The sequence below is a fragment of the Oncorhynchus nerka genome, linkage group LG1 (assembly GCF_034236695.1).
Source record: "Oncorhynchus nerka isolate Pitt River linkage group LG1, Oner_Uvic_2.0, whole genome shotgun sequence".
Classification (NCBI taxonomy): domain Eukaryota; kingdom Metazoa; phylum Chordata; class Actinopteri; order Salmoniformes; family Salmonidae; genus Oncorhynchus; species Oncorhynchus nerka.
The window spans coordinates 28751182-28778042 of NC_088396.1; the positions used below are offsets into that span (position 1 = coordinate 28751182).

General features: G+C 40.5%; 1 protein-coding gene across 3 annotated transcripts; it reads right to left on the reverse strand.

Moving 5' to 3' along the window:
* Window positions 1–407: 407 nt before the first annotated feature.
* LOC115131099 (M-phase phosphoprotein 8-like) lies at window positions 408–25097 on the reverse strand. Of its 3 annotated transcripts, XM_065017846.1 has the most exons (6): window positions 25010–25097; window positions 6699–8781; window positions 1665–6470; window positions 1355–1495; window positions 1131–1217; window positions 408–591 (listed from the first exon to the last, which is right to left on the reverse strand). In XM_065017846.1, exons 4-6 carry the CDS (start codon window positions 1481–1483, stop codon window positions 568–570), a joined length of 240 nt encoding a protein of 79 aa, XP_064873918.1. In that variant the 5' UTR covers window positions 1484–1495; window positions 1665–6470; window positions 6699–8781; window positions 25010–25097; the 3' UTR covers window positions 408–567. The 3 variants fall into 3 exon arrangements, 2 of the variants coding, with proteins under 2 accessions (XP_064873918.1, XP_064873911.1); XR_010463841.1 differs by lacking the exon at window positions 25010–25097 and adding an exon at window positions 24882–24955 and having other exon boundaries at window positions 1355–6470; XM_065017839.1 differs by having other exon boundaries at window positions 1355–6470.
* Window positions 25098–26861: the final 1764 nt, after the last annotated feature.

Here is a 26861-nt window from a genome sequence, read left to right on the forward strand (position 1 = left end):
CAAGTATGAGCCTTTATAGTTAATAGGCCATTAATAAAAATACATTATCAAGACATTTGATATACATTACATTTTTTAAAAATAATCTAGATGTACATCTATCCTAATTCCAAACCACTCACAAGCACTTATTCCCATTTGGCAGTCCATTCTATTGCAACAAATGGGTGACACAGACTTGAATTGCTGGTCAAAGTTGTGAAGTAATCTGTCTTGTGTCGTTCATCAGCAGGATTTGCATTCTAAGCTACCATGGCTGTTACTCTCTCACATAAGCAGGAACAAATGCCCTGTTTCAAAATACTGCATTCCAATTCTCTACTCCACAAAGTGAGCATTTGACCACTCTTCCTCATGGATTTAAAATAACTGGATTGGTGTAAGAATAAACCAGAGATTTTCCAACATAATTCATAAAGTCCATTTATTTTCAATCGATGAGGGGGAGTTAAAACAAAAATGCAATAGGGGGAGAAATTGGACGACAGCCCTATGAGTCTTGCAATCGTCACTCAATCCGCTCCGGCCATTTTGTTCGTCCTCAAAAGGACTCTCTACTGATGACGTTCAGATAAAGGACCGCCCAGGAGCCTGTTCAGGACATTGAAACGGTACAATACATTCAATACATACACACACAGAGAAAAAAACATAATCAAAGTACCGGCAGACACAAGACATAAAACCTCACTGTTTTATTGAACTAGGCGAATATATCACCCTGTTTTACTTCAATACCAGTTTGTACAGCAGTTGACAAAAAAGGGGAAATGATTTCAATGATATGGCTGTTAAGGCAGAAGTAATGCTCACATCTATGTATCATATAGAATCCTGTGTTGCAAAGGTGCCTAAAACAACAACAACAACTTCAAACTTATGGTCACCGCACATGTACAGTGCATTTGGGAAAGTATTAAGAGCCCTGGACTTTATCCACATTTGGTTACGTTACAGCCTTATTCTAAAATGGATTAAATTGTCGTCCCCCCCCCTCAATCTACACACAATACCCCATAATGACAAAGCAAAAATGTTTAGTTTTTTAGAAATGTTTGCGTTCTAATTAAAACACAGCATTTATCTTCACCTCCCCCATTTCCCCCTTATTTTTTTCTCCTCCCCCGTACCTTCATCAGGGCAGTCTCTCCTCCCAGTGTCTGAGCGTTGACGTAGGACCCTGCCTCCAGGAGGATAGCAACTGTGGTCAGGAAGTTCTGAAATGATAAATGAAAGGATAGCGGGTTAAGTTAGTAAGTAAACATTGCAGAACAGATATTTAACATACAAACAAGGGGAATGTATATGTGTGTACTTGTAATAAGGTGGTTTAAACCAGTCTGCCCTGTGTTACCTTCTCTGCAGCGTGCATTAGGGCAGTGGTGCCGTTCTTCTGCCGTCCGTTCCCCTTCACCCCCTTCTTTATCAGCAGCCTCAGGATGTCATCCTGTCCCCCTGCTGCTGCCAACATACTCATGGACATACCACTGGAGTCCTGTGGGAGGCAACAGACACAGACACACCTTCATTACCAAGGACCACAGCTTTCCAAAGCCACTTGTAGCAAACAAGTTATATATGATAATAAATGGGGAGGGGCTAATTGCTTAAAGAATTAGAGGGGCAGTTCACTTATTTGAAGGTTTAGCTGATTGTATACTTACCTAGGGCGTTGTCTTTTCATCCAAAAAGGTTAAGTTCATGAAAGCATAAAGCAATGGTGATGATAGATTCCTAGCATTACAACGTCATGAAATCTCAAAGCTGTTTCCTTGAACTGTTATTGATACAATTCTAAATCCCTGTTGGAACACTAATGGTGGACCTCAAGAAGGCTATATGAATATTCTGAGAACTGGAATAACATTTTAACATTTACATCAAGTAACAATTTATTAACGAAGCAAATATAGTATCTTAGATTACACACAATGAACACCAGGGGGCAACGAAAGGCAGCTTGGTAACAAATACATGTTGGTGAAAAAAAACAATTTAAACATCTTTAGACAGTAAATAGTGGGGTGTGGTTGAAACCCCTGATTATTTTTCCTCAGTTAACACCTAACACCGTAGCAGATATGTTGCAGTTATTACACAAACTGATAAATATAAACAAACTCATTTACATAATTCCTCCTTGAACCTTAATGCAATTAGAATCAACAAAGATTGACTTGCAATAATAACATTATCTAGGAGGCAAGTGGATGAAATATATAATATTAGTCAAGTGGATTAAATAATATAGAGAAGCAACAGCTATCACACCCTATACAGGTTAGTCAGCCAAAATTAGTGTTGAAAAACTTAAACTGCTGCTGTGAAATCAATACTGAATAATAGCAACATTAATAAAACAAGTAGACCTACACTACCATTTATTGTCCATTAAAATAACAAAATTGATCAGAAATAAAGTGTAGAAATTGTTAATGTTGTAAATTACTATTGTAGCTGGAAACGGCTGATTTTTTATGGAATATCTTCATAGGCCCATTATCAGAAACCATCACTCCTGTTTTCCAATGGCACGTTGTGTTAGCTAATCCAAGTTTATCATTTTAAAAGGCTAATTGATCATTAGAAAACACTTTTGCAATTATGTTAGCACAGCTGAAAACTTGTTCTGATTAAAGCAGCAATAAAACTGGCCTTATTTAGACAAGTTGAGTATCTGGAGCATCAGCATTTGTGGGTTCGATTACAGGCTCAAAATGGCCAGAAACAAAGGACTTTCTTCTAAAACTCGTCAGTCAATTCTTGTTCTGAGAAATGAAGGCTATTCCATGCAATAAATTGCCAAGAAACTGAAGAGCTCATAAAATGCTGTGTACTACTCCCTTCACAGAACAGCGCAAACTGGCTCTAACAAGAATAGAAAGAGTGGGAGGATCCTCTGTACGCCTATGTAGATATTCCGTTTAAAGAAAAATCAGCCGTTTCCAGCTACAATAGTTATTTACAACATTAACAATGTCTACACTGTATTTCTGATCAATTTGATGTTATTTTAATGGACAAAAACATTTCTAAGTGACTCCAAACTTTTGAACAGTAGTGTACATGGACAGCTAAAGACCGAAGTACAAGAGGAATAGGCTCTGTAATTCTCTGAAACCAATTACACACACACACAGAACGAAGGAACTGTTTCCAATTGGCAAAACACATTTCAGTTACTTGCATGTATGTATGTATGCATGTATAATCCATTAAAATAAAACATTTAATGGAGCTGGTCTTTGTGTAGTCATGTGAAGATTCTATATTGAACAAAAATATAAATGCAACATGCAAAAATTGGAATAATTTTACTGAGTTACAATTCATAAGCATATAAATCTATGGATATCACATGACTGGGCAGGGGCACAGCCATGGGTGGGCTTGCCAGGACAGAGGGGTGCTAGGAAAGAGAAGAACTTGGATTGGCCTGAGCTGGGAGACCCAAGAGACCTTTTCTTTCTTTTCTTTTTCCATTATTTTACCAGGTAAGTTGACTGAGAACACGTTCTCATTTACAGCAACGACCTGGGGAATAGTTACAGGAGAGAGGAGGGGTATGAATGAGCCAATTGTAAACTGGGGTGGCACCTAAGGTGGCAGAACGCAGTGCTCGGCTTGGGGTGTAGGGTTTGAGCATAGCCTGATGGTAGAGGGGCAGTTTTTCTTGCTGTTCCGTAGGTAAGCACCATGGTCCTGTAGTGGATGAGAGCTTTGAATGGAAGCCAGCGGAATGTGCGGAGGAGTGGGGTGACATGAAAAAACTTAAAGTTTGAAAACCAGGCGGGCTGCAGCATTCTGGATAAGTTGCAGGGGCTTAATGGGTTAAGTGGGGAGCCCAGCCAACAGCGAGTTGCAGTAGTCCAGACGGGAGAGTACAAGGGCCTGGATTAGGACCTGCGCCACTTCCTGTGTTAAATAGGGTCGTAATGTACAGATGTTGTAGAGCATGAACCTGCAGGAGCGGGTCACTGCTTTGATATTTGTAGAGAACGACAGGGTGTTGTCCAGGGTCACACCAAGGTTCTTATCAGTCTGGGAGAGACACACCTGTCAGGTGGATGAGTTATCTTGGTAAAGGAGGTCCTGTGTGGCTCAGTTGGTAGAGCATGGCACTTGCAACACCAGGGCTGTGGGTTTGATTCCCACGTGGGACCATTATGAACAAATATTAAAATGTATACCCTCCTTACTGTAAGTCGTAATGTAAAGGAGAAATGCTTACTAACAGGGCTGTGAAGTAATTTGTGCCCAACATTTGAGAGAAATAAGGTTTGTGTGCTTATGGAACATTTGTCATCTATTTTAGCTCATGGGACCAACACGTAACAAGCTGCGCTTATAATTTTCGTTCAGTATAATTCTAGAACAGCCAAAGAAACATTTTTCTTTACGTGATTGGTGGATTTCAAGCGGCTCAAACATCAAACCATACTCTCTAACCTGGGCACAAATGTAGTACTTTAACCCATTCACACCGCACTTCTACCAGGAATAGCCTAACCCACTAAATCCTCGGGTTGCTGAACAGTTGTTTTAATTCAAAACCCAACCTACACATATACATTAACTACACATACAATGGTACAGGCAAAAAGACAATTTCCTTAAAGTATTTTAGAGTACTAATGTTACTGTCCTCACTACAACAACAACAAACCACATGTAATTCTGTCCTTGAAACATTTAATTAAAATACTGTAGAATTCCAGTCATTCATTCCTATGGAGGACTACTCCTAGTGGAGAGTGCCAACAAGGCCAACCAGTGTCTTCAAAGCCTCTTAAAGGACAACACATAGCATCAGCAATCCAGGGTTTACATACATCGTTGGTGTAGCTTATGCCAAAGGATTTTGAATTTGGGCGTCAGAATACATCGTGCCAAATTTTTAAAAAAGAAGCTGAGAAAAAGTACGTAAAATTCAGCTAAACAAGTTTATATTCATACTACGTCACTATGTAGTCTAGTTACTACGGATACATTTGTAGAATAAAGTACGTAATGATATTATGTCCTTAAAATGGTTCTACATTCTTGCTTTATGTTCCAAACTGAGATCAGAATGAGCAAGGATGTCAGATTAAATCAAAAGCTTTTAAAACTAGTTCAAGGTAATCATAAATACAGATAAACAGGAGGATCTTCTGGAAGTCCCAACAGCGTCCCTGGTTTCTGATGCACCCCTGGATTTTGTTGGACCCCTGGTTTCGGTGTCCTTGGACTTGGTTTTTCATGGTCCATGTTTTGTTTGCCTGAAATATGCCTCCTGCACATTGTCATTAATGTATTACGCACATAGTTTTTTACATCTTTCCATGTCCTGCCTTGCAGAGCTGGTTCAGCTGCAAGACATGCATCACATTCCTTTTTACCTGGAATCTTCATCAGTTTAGTGAAGTCTCCTAGCTGCCGCCTGACCGCAGCCTGAGCCTCATTACCCCATATCTTCTGTTTCCTTGGTGTTGCCACAGGACCTGCCTCAAGTCTGTCTTCTTGACCCTGTGCAGGTACTGTCATTGTTCCACCAACCCATTCTTTAACATGCTTTGCCTCTTTTTGTTTCTTTGCTGCTCCTTTCTTTGTCTGTTTTGTGGGGTCCACTCTTGTAAGGCCATTCTTTCGTTTTATAGATTTTACTGTGTTGTGCACATAGTTTTTGATGTCTCTCCATGTCCTGTCTCTTAGAGCTGGTTCATTGTGCAGGCAAACTTCACAGTCCTGTTTACCTGGAACCTCCATCATTGAGATAAAGTGTCCCATCTGACGGTTCACCGCAGCCTTAGCTGCATCACTCCACATCCTCTGTTTCCACACTGTGCCCACCTTATCTGTCCCCACAGAACCTGTCCCCAAAGGAACTGCACCCAAAGGAACAGCAACCACAGGCACTGCCCCAACAGGAAGTGTTGATGCATTAAGTGTTGGCGTAATAACAGTACGTGCTGGAAGTGTCTGTGCAGGATATGTTCCGGCAGAATATGACCTTGCAAGTTGTGACCCCGCAAGATGTGTCCCTGCACGATATGTCCCCATAGGATATGTCTCTTGAGGATATGATTTTGCAGGATTTGTCCCCGAAGTATATGATCTTGCAGGAGATGATAGGTCATAAGGACTTGCAGGATATGAACTTGCAAGATGTGTCCCGGCAGCATACGAAGCTGCTGGATAGGTCTCTGCAGGATGTGTCACAGAATATGATCTAGCAGGATTTATCCCAGTAGGATACACCCTTGCACAATCTGTCCCAGCATGATATGACCTTGCAGAATGTGATCCAGAAGGATATGACTTCTCAGGATATGTCCCAGCATGATATGACCTTGAAGGCTGTGCCCCCAATGTATATGACTTTGCTGAATATGTCGCTGTAGGATAAGATGACCCAGTGGTATATGTGCCAGTAGGATACGCCCTCGCAGAATCGGTTCCCGCTGAATATGTCCCTGCAGAATATGCCCCTATGAAATGAATACAGAGAAGAAAATGATTCATGAATGTGTCATTATCATACATTGTAAGAGGAAGAGAAAATAGTTTAGGGTAATGAGTTGCGAGCTTCTCAAAAATCTAGCTCTAGTCAACATGTAAATGGCACAAAATTTGAATTGTGATTTTGACTGAACATTTAACCCTTGAAACAAAATGAAAATGTTCTCCAAATACTATCCAAAGCAACAGATACTCACCATATGTAGGTGAAACAATCCTTTCCTCAGATGGTCCTGGTATTACCACTGGAACCTGATCCATTGCAAGCAGCAATTTGCTGATTTCTGCTAGATGTGCTGCGTTTTCAGACAGTCTGTAGTACTCTTTGTGGACCTGGGTGTCATGTCCCAATAATTTTGCCACCTGATCCAATTCACTTTCATTTAAGTTCAGAATTTGGCAATGGATAGCAACCTCTTTCCTGACTGTAGCATGGATCAGACTTTCAGGATTCTTTGCATCACACTCATGAGCAAATTTCCTCAAACAGTCAGACCCTCTGACGTAGCTTGCTGCATCTGGGCTCCGTGCAAAGACATAAGGGTTGTCCTTTGACACACCAACTTTGTCTCGGTTTGCAATTAGGATCTCAAGAGATGAGATCATCCTCGCCGTTAGTAGGACCGGCATTGTTCTACCATTTTTGCCTTCTATTTCCACCCTGGTTAGTTTGTCGTCACCAAGCTCCTGTTCCAGCCTTGAGAGGCTATTGAAAATGTCTGCACTAGCTGGAGATTTCTTTCTGTTTGTGTATGTTTCCAACAACATTTTCGCAACCTCTCCTGTCCTTTTTCTGTTGAAGAGAGCTATTTCAGCAAGAAGAGTTTCATTGAGCTTTTTCCAGACAGCGTTGGTGGGGCTCTCGAGCAATTCTCTCTTTGCTGTGTCCTCTGCAACCTTGAGAAACTTCTGAAGTTTAATCAAATCCTCAGTTAGTGAAGACACATCAACTTCATCACACTGAGGGACAGCGCTGAGGGACAAACCAGAAAAACAGTTATTCCAATCGTTTTCAAGAAGCTCAATGAACCTTCTGGCTTGTGCCTCTGCCTCACGGTCCTCTGTCATACGACTCTCCCCAAAAGCTATTTCAGTAGCTCTTTTCAAGGAATAGCCAATCTTTAAAGGAAGAGATTGGGTCTTGTACCTGTCGGAGGTAGGGTCATGACCACTCATTTTCCTGGCAGCATGAACGGCCAATTTGAATTTGGATGGTACACATACTTCATGCAGATATTGGACACCACAGTCCATCTCATTTACAGTAAGTACAAATCTAGCCAATTCCCTCATTTTTGATCCAATGTATGTAAACTGTGACTTGGCATGGCCATGCTTTGCAGATAATGCATTGCCATATTTACATATTAGGGGATCATTTTTGATGTGGCATAAGATGTCATCTTGATTCATATTGTGTATTATTTCTTCACACCCTCCAGTAGAGTAGACAGGCAGTGGAAGAAGTCGAGAGGACGCAGCCTGGACCCGCACTCTTTTTCCTCCCCTCTTTTCATCTGGTCCTTTTCTGGCTTTACATGAGCCCTCATGCTTCCATAAATCAATTTTGTTGAAAAAAGCTAAGCAGTGTTGGCAGGGCAGGCAGTCACGCACAGAAACACCATCGTAAGAGGGTCTATCCTTAGTCACAATTTCACCATCTCCACTTTGAAGAACTTGATAGTTGCCTTTGTTACGGAGTTGGTCAAGCAAGAGAGATCTGATTTTAGAGAGTTTAGGGAAGCTGATAGCATGAGCGACAGCTGCTTCTTCTGCGTGCATCCTTTCTAAATGTCTTGCAATTTTGTGGTGTGGTTCATTGCAATACAGGCAGAAGTGTTTTTTGTCCCATTTTCTTTTACCATCATCTGTCATACTACACGCGCTGACTGTCATTTTTGTGCTAGAACGTAAGCTTGACCGTGTACCTTTCCGTGGCGCGAATTTCTTACGTTGAGGTTTTTTAGCTTGGGAGGTTTTTTGTGGCAACGGCTCAGATTCATTATCACAGGGGTGTTCTGCATTAGATGGAAGAGGCTCTGAGCCATTTGGGACTTTTGAATCCAGTCTTTGTCCAACCTCATCATCTGAACTGTTCTCGTCATTACTTGAAATGCTCTCTTCAGCACTCTTCTTTATGTCACACAAAGCTCTCTCCATGTCACATAAAGTCTTCTCCACATCACATGAAGTCTTCTCTTCATTGTGTAGAGCATTTTCTTTCTCATGTGAAGGATTCTCTTCCTGGTGTTCCCCGTCCATCATTTAGGCTGCTACCACCTGCACCCACACAAACACAAAACAGGTTATTAGGATAAACCTACCATAAGCCTATGGGTAAGTATAGTCCATGGTAAACATGTTGAGTGCAAGTATTCCAGGTACAAGCTGTGTATATGTGAAAAAAATAAGAATATAGCCAACCACTTTTTAGGCTAACAGGTGTATTTCTTAAGAATCATTACCTGAGCAGAGCTTATAAAAGTCCACTTAACCACCTGCCTCTCATTGCACTCCACGAGGAACCTGCCTGTTACGCGAATGCAGTAAGCTACGGTAAGTTGCGAGCTAGCATTAAACTTATCTTGTAAAAAACAATCATAATCACTAGTTAACTACACATGGTTGATATTACTAGTTCATCTAGCGTGTCCTGCGTTGCATATAATCGATGCGGTGCGTACTCGCGGGAAAAAAAAATGTGTATCTAACCATAATCATCAATGCCTTTCTACACAGAAGTATATATTTTTAAACCTGCATATTTAGCTAAAATAAATCCAGGTTAGCAGGCAATATTAACCAGGTGAAATTGTCACTTCTCTTGCGGTCATTGCACGCAGAGTCAGGCTATATGCAACAGTTTGGGCCACCTAATTTGCAGTTCTGTATTTCACTGAAAGCATAAACTTCTTGTTTTCGAGATGATAGTTTCCGGAATCGACCATATTAATGACCTAAGGCTCGTATTTCTGTGTGTTATTATGTTATAATTAAGTCTATGATTTGATAGAGCAGTCTGAGCAATGGTAGACACCAGCAGGCTCGTAAGCATTCATTCAAACAGCACTTTCATGTGTTTTGCCAGCAGCTCTTCGTTGTGCTTCAAGCATTGCGCTGTTTATGACTTCAAGCCTATCAATGCCCGAGATTAGGCTGGTGTAACCGATGTGAAATGGCTAGCTAGTTAGTGGGGTGCACGCTAATAGCGTTTCAAACGTCACTCGCTCTGAGACCTGCAGTGGTTATTCCCCTTGCTCTGCATGGGTAACGATGCTTTGAGGATGGCTGTTGTCGATGTGTTCCTGGTTCGAGCCCAGGTAGTGGCGAGGAGAGGGACGGAAGCTATACTATTACACTGGCAATACTAAAGTGCCTATAAGAACATCCAATAGTCAAAGGTATATGAAATCCAAATGGTATAGAGAGAAATAGTCCTATAATTCCTATAATAACTACAACCTAAAACTTCTTACCTGGGAATATTGAAGACTCATGTTAAAAGGAACCACCAGCTTTCATATGTTCTCATGTTCTGAGCAAGGAACATCAAACGTTAGCCTTCTTACATGGCACATATTGTACTTTTACTTTCTTCTCCAACACTTTGTTTTTGCATTATTTAAACCAAATTGAACATGTTTCATTATTTATTTGAGGCTAAATTGATTTTATTGATGTATTATATCAAGTTAAAATAAGTGTTCATTCAGTATTGTTGTAATTGTCATTATTACATTTTTTAAAAATTATTATATATTTTAAAAAATTTATAAAATAGGCAGAATAATCGGTATTGGCTTTTTTTGGTCCTCCAATAAATCGGTATCGGCGTTGAAAAGTTATAGTCGGTCGACCTCTAGTAGGTGGGACTAGAAAGAGGGACAGGATAAGAGAAAATGTGCAGAGATTAGTATTCTTGCAAGACAGTGGCTCCCCTGGACAGTCTGGTATTGCAGGACTTTTTATGCTCCACATACAACCCTGTCATTGTCCTCTGACCACAGTAGTCTTTCAAATACACCAAAACTGCGCAGGCATGCACAGAATGTCAGGTATGTTTTACAATGCCTAGGGAAGTCTCTAGAATTCCTGAATAGAATGTGTTTCTGGAAAGCAACCAATGTCTCTTAGAGCATTGGACTAGTTAACTATAAGGTTGCAAGATTGAATCCCCAAACTGACAAGGTAAAAATCTGTCATTCTGCCCCTGAACAAGGCAGTTAAACCCACCGTTCCTAGGTCGTCATTGAAAGTAAGAATGTGTTCTTAACCTCTCTGCGCACGGAACCCGGTAGCGGGCTGAAATTCGAAAACATACGGTGATCGCTACATAAATAGTCATTAAACATTTATGAAAATACAAGTGTCTCACATGTTTCGAAAGCCTAGAATCTTGCTAATCCAACTGCGTTGTCAGATTTAAAAAAGTATTTACTGCGAAAGAATACGATGCGATTATCTGAGGATAGAGCCCCATAAAAAACAACTATTTCAACCAGCACAGGCGTAACAAAATCACAAACTGCATTGAAATAAATTGTTTACCTTTGACGATCTTCCTCGGTTTGCAATCCCAATGCTCATTGTTACACAATGAATGTTTTTTTGTTTGATAAAATCCATTTTTATAGCCTAACACAAAACATTTCGTGAACCGCTTGTCGTGAATTCCGTCTCATTCCATTTGATGACACATTCGAGGTAAATACACACAGAACGTGACTTTTCCAGTCATGTTTGGTTTCATTGCAATCAACTGGTTTGTTTGTAACACAACCAACCAACCGGTTTCTTTCAGTCAATACGTCCCGTGAAATGACCCATCAGGTTTGGTTTGTTTGTAACTCATTTCGCGGGACGTATTGACTGAAAGAAACCGATTTGAAGACAAGTAATGACATCATTGTGCACCAATGATTTGCCTGCTGTTTCGTTGATTGACTGTATTTTAACCCAATGACCACTGATCGTCTTGAAATCTAGCTGGGTAGATGGCCAATGAGCTGAGGTAAACGGCAATATGTAACGTTTGTGTGTCAGAAGACCAACCCATGTAGTAAACTCCGGCGTAAAGAGGTTAATTCGCCATTGATGATTCATACCGGAAGGAGCAACACATGTTGCGCACAGCATTGTTTTGGTAAAGCACATATTCAGCTGTTTATATATATCAATCAGTATGGCGACTAAGTCAGGAAAAGCTAAATCGAAGTCTAGATATACAGATGTACACACAATTTTAGAAGAAATTGATCGAGGATGATTCATTTAGCGATTCCCAAATGGAGGAATATTTTTTGAACGGAGAGGACATTGTTTTGGACTGGTAAGTTCTTTTCATGCTAATGCCGTTGTTTGAAATAAATAATATAAAATATTATTTGTGAAATGAAATAGCCTATTTGAGGCTGTTGAGGGGAGGGCAGGCCCACAACAATGGCCAAAGTGAAATGAAGACAGTAGATCTAGCTGGCCTGTCATAATATAATAGAGACAGTAGATCTAGCAGATCTATAATAATATATTCAACCTTATGTTCCCTGTACTCATATATATATATATATCTGTTTATTATACCTGTTGATACAGGGCTCATATGTGAAACTATTCTAACTGAACATTTTCTTTCACAGTGACACTGACTCCGAATGGGAGCCCCCAGTGCCAAGGTGTCCATCCCGACTGAAGCTGGTTCATCCAGCTTCTGCCACAAGTGGTGTTCATCTGCCCAAATGTATTTCTGCAGGCATGGATGTGCTATGGCACCTGGCATCCGCAGCATAATATTGTGTAGAGGACTGCAGTTCTTCCAAATATTGAAAGTGTTATTTTGTAAATGCGAGTATTTAAAAAAAATGTTTTCTCCACTTTTTTTTGGGGGGGGTAGAATACCATTTTGGTATTTTGTATATAGTTATTCTGTTCAAAATGTATAACTTCACCAATTTGGCCACTTGGGTACATTTGGGCTACTTGTTTGGGACACCTGGGTGACTTCATGATAAATGTCATATAGCACACTCATTTTGGTCGACCTCTACCACATACCCCGTTTGGGCTCCCTCTACTCCTTCTGTCCAGGTTCTCCTCTCATTCAAACATCTACCTCCCCCTACAAACACTGTCACATATCATAGCCCACCTATAATTTAGCCCAAACAACTACCTCTTTCCCAACTGTATTTAATTAATTTATTTATTTTGCTCCTTTGCACCCCATTATTTTTAATTCTACTTTGCACATTCTTCCATTGCAAAACTACCATTCCAGTGTTTTATTGTGCTATATTGTATTTACTTTGCCACCATGGCCTTTTTTGCCTTTACCTCCCTTCTCACCTCATTTGCTCACATTGTATATAGACTTGTTTATACGGTATTATTGACTGTATGTTTGTTTTACTCCATGTGTAACTCTGTCATTGTATCTGTCGAACTGCTTTGCTTTATCTTAGCCAGGTCGCAATTGTAAATGAGAACTTGTTCTCAACTTGCCTACCTGGTTAAATAAAGGTGAAATAAATAAATAAATATCTATCCTCGGTCTCTCTCTTCCCCCTTTGGCAACAGAGATGGTAGAGGTGGACAAGTGATCCAACACCTTGGTTGCCATAGTGATCAGGAGACTACCATGGGGGTTGGTTGTTATCTGAAGGTAGACATCAGGCTAACATTCAGTACTAGGCAGTAGGCACTAAACGGGAGCCGAGATGCAGCACTACCTGGCCACACTCATTCTCCAGTTTGGGTCCATGTATAAGCCAATCAACTATATCAAACATGGTTGTAGACTGCAACTGATTGTAGTTGCCACAGAGACATAGCACGCCAATGCTGTTGCACAGCCGTTCATGAGTGTGACGGACACCCCCAAAGACCAAAGCTGAACACAACTGAATGGTAATTTTGTTATGACAACATAGTAAACACGGCAACTGCCTCAGCATCATGGGATCCATTTTGTCTCAAACCATGGACAATGAAGGGAAAATATTCTCCAAGTGCAACGTGAAATATCATACAATTCTGAAGCCTAGGCAAAATCCAGTAGTTTAATTAATGTGTCAGGCTTACAAAAACCCATGTAATGTGACTCACACAGCAATTTAAAAAAAGAGCTGTCACACATTTGTTTCCATTCTGTAAATTTCATTCCAAGGTTTGTTTGTTACTTTGCTTGCTTGATGACATCAGAAAAAATTGGGTGGTGGTCAAGTTCACTAATCAGTTTCTTACGGTTTTGAAACACCGGAATATGCTAAATTACAGATACACATGTTTAGCAGATGTTATTGCACGTTCCTGTTGCTAGACTGCGAATGCAACTCATAATTTCTTGCCATCAAACCCCATGTTCAGAGATACTAACAGCTGAGGATCCTAATGATGTGGCTCAATACATGAAAAAAATAAAGCCTACCACATTTGTCCCAAAGCGCTCTTTTCCCCCCTATGAGGCCGTGCCCTTGACTACAAAAACTGGGTATAACTTTCATTCCACAGCTCCTCCACTCTCAAGGTAAACGGATAATGATGTCAACCTGCCCCGAGTTATCATTTTTATTCAGAAAACTTAGAGCGATTGGTCCAACACATTAGGTGGATAATAGACCGATGACAAATATAAAATTATGGATACCCGATAAGCCGCTCTAGCGAACAGAGAAGAGGGGTAGATGAGGTCAGTGAGTTAACTTGATGACTACAAAACAGTTCCATTCCCATCCAAGCTACAGTTTGTATACAGGGTATGAAATAATGTACTCTGGCATACTTCCATACCCGTTACAGCTTAGTAGGCTTGGGCGGTATACCGTATACCAGGGTATTTGGAAAAAGTCACGGGGTGGCTTTTCAATACTGTCAAAACTACTTCTGTGAAGTGTTTCAACAAATGTGAATATTTGTAGCTACTTGAAGTTATTATCTGCAGTCAACTTGTGCAATACCTTAGGAGGTAAAGCAGACTGCGTTCTTGATTTCCCTGTCACAATATTTTAAATTATGAAGCTCACCATAGTTCCCAGAACAATTGAGCCAGTCACTTGTTTGTAAATAGCACAACGGGAGAAAGCGAGCTGATTATTCCATAGCATTCAATATCTATCAGCGAGTCTGTTGTGTGGCGCACAAGGTGATGTATGCAATTCACTACTAAATTATTGCCATCATAAATGTATTAATGGCTTCCTGACAGAAGTCAGAGTTCTGGATGAGTTCTGTACAGCTGCAATTATTTTCCTGTGCTTCCCACCTGCGTTCTTCTCCCATCTGCTCTCTGTAACCCTGCTGCTCTTCATTCAGAAAACCATGAATCACAACTTTGTTCATTTGCACAATTTATCTTGTTCACTTCTGCTTGTAAATGTCCACACTTATCAAAAATGACATTTGGTAGCTAATAGCTATGCTTGTATAACTTTGAGCTGGATTTGCAATTAGTTTGCTAGCTAAATGCTAACAAGCGAAAACTAACAGCGTCTATGTGATTTCGCCATTTGTTTGTGCTAGTTTTGCTCACATTCTGGTAGAGGACCAATGGGCTTTTCTTGCGTTTTTAAACACCCGGTAATATTGTAAATCCCACTATGAGAGAAGGATGGTATGACAATATAAAAATATGGACACCGCCCAAGCCTACAGATTAGATAACGAAAAGCACGGTCAACTAATCTAAAGGTGGCGATACTTTCTTCATTCTCGACATGGAAGACACCGGTGTCTCCTAAACTATCGCTAGTTGCAGATGGAACGTTTGAAAATGTGCCGTTCTTAAAATACATTTTTGCTCCATGAAGTAATCAAACAATGTAATGTGTACGTCGTCATCTTGTCTATTTCTGAACTTCTCTCATTGAATAGCCCACGTTTACATGAACACTAATAATTCAATATTAAACTGATTATGGCAGTAGGCCGAGTATGTTTATTAGGGATACCCATTGGGTGTCTGAGCTGTGTGCTAGTTGTTTAAAAAGACAGATCAGTGCTGTCAATACCTCTCACAAAGACACGTAGTGATGCAGTCAATCTCTTTGTTATTTTGAGCCAGGAGAGACTGACATGCATGTCATTGAGTTAGCTCTGTGTGTACATTTAAGGACCAGCCTTGCTGCTCTGGGCCAACTGTAATTTGCCTATGTCCCTCTTTGTGGCACTTGACCATATGACTGGGCAGTAGTCCAGTTACAACACAACTAGGGCCTATAGACCTTGTTTTGTTGATAGCAATGTCAAGAAAGCAGAGTAGCGCATTATTACAGACCGCCCGCTTCCCATCTTAGCTACTGTTGCATTAATGTTTTGAACATGACAGTCTCCTCAACTTGCTCAATTTCAACATTATTCATTACAAGATTTAGTGTTCAGGGAATGTTTGTCACAAATACAATGCTTTCTTTTTTAAATATTTAGTACTAGCTTATTACATTCCACCCATTCTAAAACTGACTGCAGCTCTTTGTTTAGTGTAACAGTGATTTCACTTCACATCAGACATTTTTGCTAATTTATTAAAATTAAAACAGAAACACACATTTACATAAGTATTCAGACCCTTTACTCAGTACTTTGTTCAAGCACTTTTGGCATCGATTGCAGCTGAGTCTTTTTGGGTATGACACTACAAGTTTGGCACACCTGTATTTGGAGAGTTTCTCCCATTCTTTGCAGATCCTCAAGCTCTGTCAGGTTGGATGGGGAGCATTGCTGCACAGCTATTTTCAGGCCCCTCCAGACATTTTAGATCAGGTTCAAGTCTTGGCTCTGGCTGGGTCAATCAAGGACATTAAGGAGACTTGTCCCGAAGCCAATCCTGCATTGTCTTGGCTGTGTGCTTAGGGTCGTTGTCCTGTTGGAAGGTGCACTTCCACCCCAGTCTGAGGTCCTGAGCGCTGTGGACAGGTTTTCATCAAGGATCACTCTGTACTTTGTTAATCTTTACCTCGATCCTGAATAGTCTCCCAGTCCCTGAAAAACATCTCCACAGCATGATACTGCCAACACCATGCTTCACCCTAGGGTGGCACCAGGCTTCCTCTAGGAGTGATGCTTGGCATTCAGGCCAAAGAGTTCAATGTTGGTTTCATCAGACCAGATAATCTGAGTCCTTTAGGTGGCTTTTGGCAAACTCCAAGCGATTTGTCATGTGCCTTTTACTGAGGACTTTCTTCCGTCTGGCCACTCTACCATATAGGCCTGATTGGTGGAGTGCTGAAGAGATGGCTGTTCTTCTGGAAGGTTCTCCAATCTCTATAGAGGAACTCTGGAGATCTGTCAGAGTGACCATTGGGTTCTTGTCACCTCCTTGACCAAGGCCCTTCTCCCCGATAGCTCATTTTGACGAGGCAGATAGCTCTAGGAATAGTCTTGGTGGGTCCAAACTTCTTCCATTTAAGAATGATGGAGGACACTGTGTTCTTGGGGACCTTCAATGCATTTTTTGGTACCCTTCCCCAGATCTGTGCCTCCAATCCTTTATCGGGGCTCTACGGTCAATACCTTTTGTACCAGTTAATTTGTTTCACTGTGAAATAGCATTGTATCTGGTCAAAAAAAAATCCCAAAAGTTTACTAAGCTGATTGGACAACTGTTTGAGCCAGTAAAGGGTGCTTTGCTATTCTTGGGTAGCGAATGGCATTAGTCAAACATCTTACGCTGCTTATATTCAAAATTGGTGTACGGTCATTGATTGTTTTCAGCAATATTTCGAATTATAAAGGACACGTGAACACTAATTGGAGTTTGTGGTGTATTTGATCTGCGCATGTGCTAGCACCAGCAGTGCACGCCTCCCTCTTTTGCACGAGTGAAATTAGTTTGTGTGTCCTTTTAGACAATAAGCTTCAGTGGAGTAAATGTACAGCCCTGACCTACAAAAAGAGCCAACAGAGACTGTACTTTCTAAAGAAAGTTGGGCTCTTTTAATATAGACTGTACTATATCGACTCTCTTTTACAAATCCTTTATTGAGAGTATTTTAACTTCTTGTATTGTTTGTTGGTTTGGCAATGCCACCGTCAGCCAGAGAAACATGCTGAGAAGGATTATTACCACAGCAAGCAAGGTACTTGGAGTCAAACAGACAGGCCTGGGTGAGATCTTAAGGTCAGGGCCCTCCGTAAGGCTCACAAAATCATTTTAGACCCAAGCCACCCCCTGTACCTGGACTTTGAATTACTCCCCTCTGGGCGCAGGTATAGGGCCCCCCTCAGCAGGAAAAACAGAACGAGACAATCATTTGTGCCAGATGTAATATCCCTCCTAAATATCTCGGGCGAATGTTCCCATTGACCCCTTAAGGCCAGCAGGCTAGTCTTTACTTGTTAAAAAAATAAAATGAATAATTTGATATTTCTTACTGTTATTTTTATTGGTGCGTAACTTATGAAAGTTGTATTGTCAATCTTGTTTTGTATTTAAACGCCACTTTAAATGTGTACATGACACTGCAACAAAATTTCCCCATGGGGACAATAAAGTCAGTAAGTAAGTTACATAAGACATAAGGTTACTTCAGGCAAAAACTAAAGGAGGGTGGTTGGTTGGGGTGGATGGGTTGCGTGTTGAATCTCATCTTGAACAACTTTAGCAATTTTGAAACAGAATGATCTGGATTTTGTAGTCGTCTTCCTAATCCTAACTCCTGAATGTAACCCTCATCTTAACTTTAACCAGCTAGCTAGCTAGCTAGCATTAGCCACCAAGCCAATGTCAGACACAACAAATTGGAATTCATAACATATACTTTTTGCAAAACTTGTAACATCATGTAATATTTGAAATTCGAAACATATCATACTAATTGTAACTCATAACATCCACTATACTGTATATACACATACAAGCAGGGTCCGAAATGAACACCCGTCAAGAGCCAAATGCGGGTACATTTTCCATTTGGCGAGTAAATCTCAGAAGGCTTTTCACGGCACTGACAGGAAAATCTTTTTACCAAAAGTCACATAATAAAATATCTGGCATGATGGTTCGGAGGAAATTACTCATGTTTGCCAGCCACAGATCGCCTCTAGTGCTCCTAGTTTCGCAGCACTGTTTACCGTACAGGGCATCAGCTTCTCAACGTCGCTCACTTGTCACAGGTCTGCTGCTAGATATTGTTCATTAAATAGCTGTTATGTGGCGACATTTACCTGGCGTAAGCCAACCTTTGAAACAAAAACCCACCGACGAAAAGGAGGACAATTCACATAAAAAAAAGAATGTTTTGTGAGAAATGGAGATGGAGTTTCAAGAGGCTAGCTACAGTATGATGCAGAGGCGATGAGTTGTTCTGTGTGGTGTCGCAAGTACGCTAAAGATAAAAGCATAAACAACTAATTTGTCATCGGAAATAAAACACGGAAATTAAGCTGGAGAACATTTGTGAACATGAACACAGCAAGTGTCACATTGAGCCAGGGACACAGACACGCAGGCAACCAATCGGAGCCCCCCCTCGACACCCTCTGTGACGGTGCTAATGGCAATGGCAGAGCAGACCAACACGAAGATACTGTTTAGGACTGTACATGTCATTGGCAAGAAGGCGAGACCACTTTCTGACATCCAGTGGATGTGCGAGTAAGAGAAAATGTTGTTAACTCTTGTAGCTAGACTAGTACTTTTGTAGGTAGTTTTTTCAAGTCTATTTAGCAGACGTGGTCCAGTATTGTAGGTTATTTCTCAGCTCTTGATAAGCTTTTGTTCACCTCAAAATAGTGTATGAACACCATAAAATGATAGGCCTACTGATGCTGACATGGATCTCCATGCTTTCCTGTGGCTCTGTAACATTGTATTTTAATGTTTGTCTCCAGGTGCGGTTTACATTTTAAAGCATTGTGAATTTGTTAACTTTACCAGCCTTATAGTGTTGATCCTTAAGTACACAAAAGGGTAGAAGGCTAATTTAGCACAATCAACTGCCAGCTATATTGGATAACATGATTGAATATCTAATTAATTTAGTTTGATTTTTTGCATGAAAAAAAAAATAGGAATCACTGTGGGCTCAACATAGAGAAATGAGAAGCATGCCAAAGAGTTTATGCACCATATTGCAGAGGTGGAGAGAAACATCAAAGACAATCTGAAAAACACCAACTTTTTCCTCCAAAACAGACAGTTTTGTGAAAGAGGAGAAGTTAGTTTGTCAGATTCTGTCACAAGGCCAAGATCGAGAAAGTCGATCAAGAAAGTCGAACATGCGGAACACATAAGCAACGCCATCATGGAGGGAGTGTGTGAGGATTGGGGGAGCAAGTTGGTCGCTCTGGGAACAGATGGAGCTGCTGTGATGACCAGAGCCAAGAACGGTGTGGTCAGCATGCTGAAGGGGGGTGGGGCCTAAATCATCGCCATCCACTGTATGGCACACCGCCTTGAAATGAACTTTTGATGCCATCCGGTCCAATGTGATGATCGCTCTAGGAACAGACTGCTTCTATCACGTGGATTGAGATATGTTCCGCATTGCGTCCAACAACATTGACGAATACGCTGATTCAGTGAGCGAGTTCATTAGAAAGCGCATTGGCGATGTCGTACCCACAGCGTCTATTAAAACATTCCCAAACCAGAAACCGTGGATTGATGGTAGCATTCACGCAAAACTGAAAGCGAAAACCACTGCTTTTCACCAGGGCAATTTTTACATTTTGTTTGTTGTAATAATGACAATTGCAACAATACTGAATGAACACTTATTTTAACTTAATATAATACATCAATAAAATCAATTTAGCCTCAAGTAAATAATGAAACATGTTCAATTTGGTTTAAATAATGCAAAAACAAAGTGTTGGAGAAGAAAGTAAAAGAGCAATATGTGCTATGTAAGAAAGCTAACGTTTCAGTTCCTTGCTCACAACATGAGAACATATGAAAGCTGGTGGTTCCTTATTCCCAGATAAGAAGTTTTAGGTTGTAGTTATAGGAATTATAGGACTATTTCCCTCTATACCATTTGTATTTCATTAACCTTTTGACTATTGGATGTTCTTTTGGCACTTTAGTACTGCCAGTGTAACAGTATAGCTTCCGTCCCGCTAGTTAGCGTGCGCTAACTAGCTAGCCATTTCACTTTGGTTACACCAGCCTCATCTCGGGAGTTGATAGGCTTGAGGTCATAAACAGCGCAATGCTTGACGCACAACGAAGAGCTGCTGGCAAAATGCACGAAAGTGCTGTTTGAATTAATGTTTACGCGCCTGCTTTTGCCTACCACCGTTCGGTCAGATACTTGTATGCTTAGCCAGATCATATGCAATGCAGGACACGCTAGATAATATCTAATAATATCATCAACCATGTGTAGTTAACTAGTGATTAGGATTGATTGTTATTTTATAAGATAAGTTTAATGCTAGCTAGCAACTTACCTTGGCTTACTGCATTCGCGTAACAGGCAGTCTCCTTGTGGAGTGCAACGAGAGAGAGGCAGGTCATTATTGCATTGGACTAGTTAACTGTATGGTTGCAAGATTGGATTCTCCGAGCTGACAAGGTGAAAATCTGTCGTTCTGCCCCTGAACGAGGCAGTTAACCCACCATTCCTAGGCCGTCATTGAAACAAAGAATGTGTTAACTGACTTGCCTAGGTAAATAAAAGGTATAAAAATAAAATATTTTTTTGATCTGCAAAATCGGCGCCCAAAAATACCGATTTCGATTGTTATGAAAACTTGAAATCGGCCATTCCGATTAATCGGTTGACCTCTAGTATGTGAAAAATCAAATTTGATTTGATGTTTCAGAAAGTAGAAGACCTCATCAGTGGGCTCTACACCTTCTACCACACCAGTCCACTGAACTGGGCAAAACTGGTAAACAGCTTCCAGGTTCTTGGGCACACACCACTGGTGCCCACCAGAATTGGCGGGACCCGATGGGTAGGACACCTACTGCGTGCACTGGAACACTTCCTGCGAGGTTACCAGGGGCTTGTCCAGCACCTGGAACAGGTACTGGCTTTAGATTGCTATGCTAAGTACTCCAAAAGTCATCATCAATATGTAATGTCCAGTAAATAACAACATACACAGTTACAATTGGTACCATGTTTCCATGATTTATGCACTGATAAAATGTGTCATATCTAATATAGGTTTTTTTGGACAGCAATTTACTATTTGTATGTCTTTGTTCTTTATCTATTTAAGATTCAATATGCTGATGCCCAAAATGTCTAGCAGGCCAAGGCCAGTACTGCGAGGGAGGCTGTTATCCGCTTCTGTGGCTTCCTGCATGACACACTAACACACCGGCGCAAACTGTCCGCCTATCTGCAGAGGTCCACCATCACCATAGCAGAAGCCCACAGCTCCTTGTGCTCAACACAGGCAGTACTTAACTTCACTAGGGTAGGGGGCACGATTTTCACTTCCGGATGAAAAACGTGCCCAAAGTAAACTGCCTGCTACTCAGGCCCAGAAGCTAGGATATGCATATAATTGGTCGATTTGGACAGAAAACAGTAACACTTCCAAAACTGTTATTATAATGTCTGTGAGTATAACAGAACTGATTTCACAGGCAAAAACATGATAAGAATCCATTCAGGAAGTGGACTTTTTTTAAATGTTTGTAGTTTTCTATTGAATGCCATTACAGTATCCATTAACTTAGGAGTCAAATTGCACTTCCTATGGCTTCCACTAGATGTCAGTCTTTAGAAATGGTTTCAGACTTGTATTCTGAAAAATGAGGGAGTAAGACCACTGAATGAGTGGACCATTCAGTGCCCAGAGACTTTTTATGCACAAGACAGAGAGCGCGCCTTTTTTGTTTACCTTTTATATTGACGTTATTGTCCGGTTGAAATATTATCCATTATTTAGGCTAAAATCCTAAGGATTGATTATAAAACATTGTTTGACATGATTCTACGAACTTTACAGATACCATTTGGATTTTTAGTCTGCCTGTTACTGCGTTTGAGCCTGTGGATTATCGAACAAAACGTGCAAGCAAAAAAACTGAGGTTTTTGGATATTAACCTCTTGGTGTTAAGGGGCAGTATTTTCATTTTTGGGAAAAAAAACGTTCCCGTTTTAAACGGGATATTTTGTCAGGAAAAGATGCTAGAATATGCATATAATTGACAGCTTTGGATAGAAAACACTAACGTTTCTAAAACTGTAAAGATATTGTCTGTGAGTATAACAGAACTGATGTTGCAGGCGAAAGCCCGGAAGTGCCCCAGGTTTTGAAAGCGCTGCGTTCCAATGACTCCCTATTATGGCTGTGAATGTACCATCAATGAGCTTACGCTTTCTACGTATTCCCCAAGGTGTCTACAGCATTGTGACGTAGTTTTACGCATTTCTGTTGAAGAATAGCCGTATGGGGGCACATTGCGTAAGTGGTCAGATGGTGGCTCCGAGAGAGATTCTCGCGTAAAGTGCAGTGGTAGCCATTACTCCAATCGGTCCTAGAGAAAAAGGAATTGTCCCGACGGATATATTATCGAATCGATATTAGAAAAACATCTTGAGGATGGATTCTAAACAACGTTTGCCATGTTTCTGTCGATATTATTGAGCTAATTTGGAATATTTTTCGACGTTGTGGTGACCGCAATTTCCGGGCGATTTCTCAGCCAAACGTGAAGAACAAACTATTTCGCCTACAAAAATAATATTTTGGGAAAAAATGAACTTTGGCTGTCTACCTGGGAGTTTCGTGAGTGAAAACATCCGAAGTTCATCAAAGGTAAACTATTTAACTTGATTGCTTTTCTGATTTCCGTGAGAAGTTTGCCTGCTGCTAGCAAGGCATAATGTTATGCTAGGCTATGATAAACTTACACAAATGCTTGTCTAGCGTTGGCTGTAAAGCATATTTTGAAAATCTGAGATGACAGGGTGATTAACAAAAGGCTAAGCTGTGTTCCAATATATTTCACTTGTGATTTTCATGAATAGGAAGATTTATGTCCGTTGCATTATGCTAATTAGTGTCAGATGATGATAACGGTCCCGTTCACGGGCTGGGCGTCACTACAGGTTAAGAGAGACTTTATCGAACAAAACAAACATTTATTGAGTAAATTAATGTCTTGTGAGTGCAACCATATGAAGATCAAAGGTAAGTGATTAATTTTATCTCCATTTCTGACTTGTGTAACTCCTCTACTTGGCTGGTTACTGTTTGTAATGATTTGTCTGCTGGGTGCTGTTCTCAGATGATCACATGGTATGCTTTCGCCGTAAGGCCTTTTTGAAATCTGACACAGTGGTTGGATTAACAAGAAGTTCATCTTTAAACTGATGTATAACACTTGTATATTTATGAATTTTTATAATGAGTATTTCTGTTTTTGAATTTGGCGCTCTACAATTTCACAGGATGTTGGCCAGGTTCAAGCGTTCTATGGAGTGATGACGCACGCCTCACCATCTGGCAGTCCTACGGACGAATCTGGGTTTGGCAGATGTCAGGAGAACGCTACCAGCCCGAATGCATAGTTCCAACTGTCAAGTTTGGTGGAGGAGGAATAATAGTCTGGGGCTGTCATGTAGTGCATCATACGAAATGGTAACACAAATTAATACCATACTAAATGGAGTATCTTGGATTTATGTATTTAGAACACATTACTTAATTTAAGCCGGCAAGACAATTAAGAACAAATTCTTATTTACAATGACAGCCTACCCTGGTCAAACCCAGACAACGCTGAGCCAATTGTACGCCCAACCACGGCTGTCCCTATGACAGCCTACCTCCTTACAAACTGTAGCTATACCCACCCGTGCTGGCGGGAATGGATTAGAGGCGAGCCGGAGGGAGGAGAGCCAACCAGACTGTGTCATTGTTATTACAGAAAAAGTATAAATTATTCCGACTATTAGTAACACATGTGCTGGCGAGTCATGTAACCGACACAAATCCAAGAGCACTACATAGAAGGAAAAAAAACGACCGTGCTCCGAACACAATACAGTGGACATTGTTTTCACAAGTCAAAACAAATGTCTTGTATTTGAGATAACTGTGTAAAGTCAACGTTTAATTGGAAAGTTACCCCATAAAATATTCGGTGCAACCAAAGAAAATACACGTGACGTAGTCAACTTGCCGAAGGGAGGCGCTATACTGTTACATGTCTAACTGCCCTGTTTGTGTGAAAATACTTGACAGACCTAAAAACAATCATTCTCAGTATGTCGTTTTTACAACACTATTCCAAATCTATTCTAAATAATATAACATATTCCACAACGGCTAAAATGTGCCCCTCTTCCGTCAGCAAGCAGGACCGCCTCACGTCCGCCATTAGAGACAGCGCGAAACAATAAGAGAGGGCAGAGGCAAGAGGATGAGAAATAAATACAATCTCAGGCGGGTTAAACATTTACTGCTAAGTGGTCACCTTGTTTTACTTTAAAACATATCAGGAGACACGGGAAGTCCGTGGACATCTGTCTTACACCATAGCTAGTTGTTGCAACTTTGACTAATTAACCGTAAAATTGTACAAAAGGTATTGGAAATTCTTACCTGAGTAGAGGTTGAAACGATATAGCGCCACTTTTGTGCCATGCCATACATCGAGGAACGCATGCGCGACAATGAGCAGTTCTTCTTCGGTGGGATTAATCGACGTTTGGCCTCCAGCGTTAATGGTGCATTACCGCCACCTACTGTGCTGGAAGATGGGTCAGCGACAGGGAGGAACTACCAGCCTAATTTTAATATAAACCACATGGAACATTTCATAAATCAGATTTGAAATATAACTAAAAACTTCCTTAAGTGCCCAAAATATTCTTTTTCACATGTCCCATGGCATGTTTTTCTGACTTCTAGGAAGATTTGAACCCACTACCTAAAATCTCCCCACATTTTCACCATCATTGTAAAGTTATTTAGTTGCTTTGACAAAGTTATTTCTGGGCCCAGTTTTCAAAAGTTATCTGATCGGATTTCAACAATCGGATAGGATTAAATGTTAGAATTGGGTTTTTCAAAACTGAAAAACCCCAGTAGGGTTCAGATTTGGTCATCCAATCTGACATTTAGGATTAAATGTAGTTTTTGCATTTTTCAAAGGTGATTAGGATAGTTTTGATGCCTAAAATCAGGATTATCTTAATCCCACTGGAAGGGTGGATTCAGGGTGGATTTAGAAAGGTGAAAGGCATGCAAGAAAGAAATGTAATGTAATTAAGGTAAACAGGTTTAAAAAACGTTCTTACATCTGAAAACCAAAGGTTCATATGTTAAATTGACTGCATTATAGGAATGTGGTCAGTTGTCATATCGAGATGTGTCAAATAAATGTGTGTACTTACTTATAACATAAGTGATCTTCAGACTTTATTATTTTTAATATAGGTACCCTTATTAATATAGTTTATGTATTTATGTACTCATCTCTGTTTCCTTGTGACAGTGTAGAAGTAGTACCACAACCTGTCCAGTAGATCGAATGGTTTACTCAAAAACAGCCATATTTATCTGATTCTGTATTGCAAAAAAGAGGATTACAGAATTAAAACACTTGAAAAAATATGCCCTGAAAACTATTATTTATTTAATGTGATTAGTGATTCATTTACATATGTCCCTAATTTTAAGGTAAACCCTGTGAAGTGAACTGAACTCTCGTTTTAATATGGCGAAACTATTCCTTTCTAAATATATTTTCAAAAGAAACATATATAACAGTCAAATCATAGTGTAAAAGCAGGTGAACTCATTTATACTTTTTTTTGCTATGTTCTGGTGTTTTGTGGTGGAGAACTGAGCTTACAAGAAGAGGAGAGAATTGGACCACAGCCCTCTGAGTATGGCAACTGTCACTCAATCCACTCCATCCTCATGTCGCATTCCCCTGCTCAGATGTTGCTTGCATCAACCAATGGTTATGTCCTACGTCATCAACTGTGTCATCGGGCACCATATTTCTATAACATATGTGGTTAGCTCATCATAAAATACCTATCCAGGAGTTGTAAGTTCTATCATCCGTCAGCAACGCCTGGGCAGAGGAACGCACCATCTTTGTTCGTCCTCAAAGAACACTCCATTGATTAAGTGGAGATAAAGGACCATCCAGAAGCGTGTTCAGGACATTGAAATGGTACAAGACATTCAGATATAAATATATTGTGTAGAACAGTGTTTCCCAAACTTTTTATAGTCCAGATCCCCTTCAAACATTCAATCTCCAGCTGTGTACCCCCTCTAGCACCAGGGTCAGCGCACCTTCAAATGTTGTTTTTTGCCATCATTGTAAGCCTGTCACACACACACTATACGATACATTTATTAAACATAAGAATAAGTGTGAGTTTTTGTCACAACCTGGCTCGTGGGAAGTGACAAAGAGCTCTTATAGGACCAGGGC

Excerpts from the sequence above, each read along its gene's own strand:
- LOC115131099 (XM_065017846.1), bottom strand. The coding sequence starts at position 1,483 with ATGTCCATGAGTATGTTGGCAGCAGCAGGGGGACAGGATGACATCCTG. Across the intron at positions 1,218-1,354 it reads TAATGCACGCTGCAGAGAAG|AACTTCCTGACCACAGTTGC; the intron begins GTAACACAGGGC and ends TTATCATTTCAG. Across the intron at positions 592-1,130 it reads GAGAGACTGCCCTGATGAAG|GCTCCTGGGCGGTCCTTTAT; the intron begins GTACGGGGGAGG and ends TGTCCTGAACAG.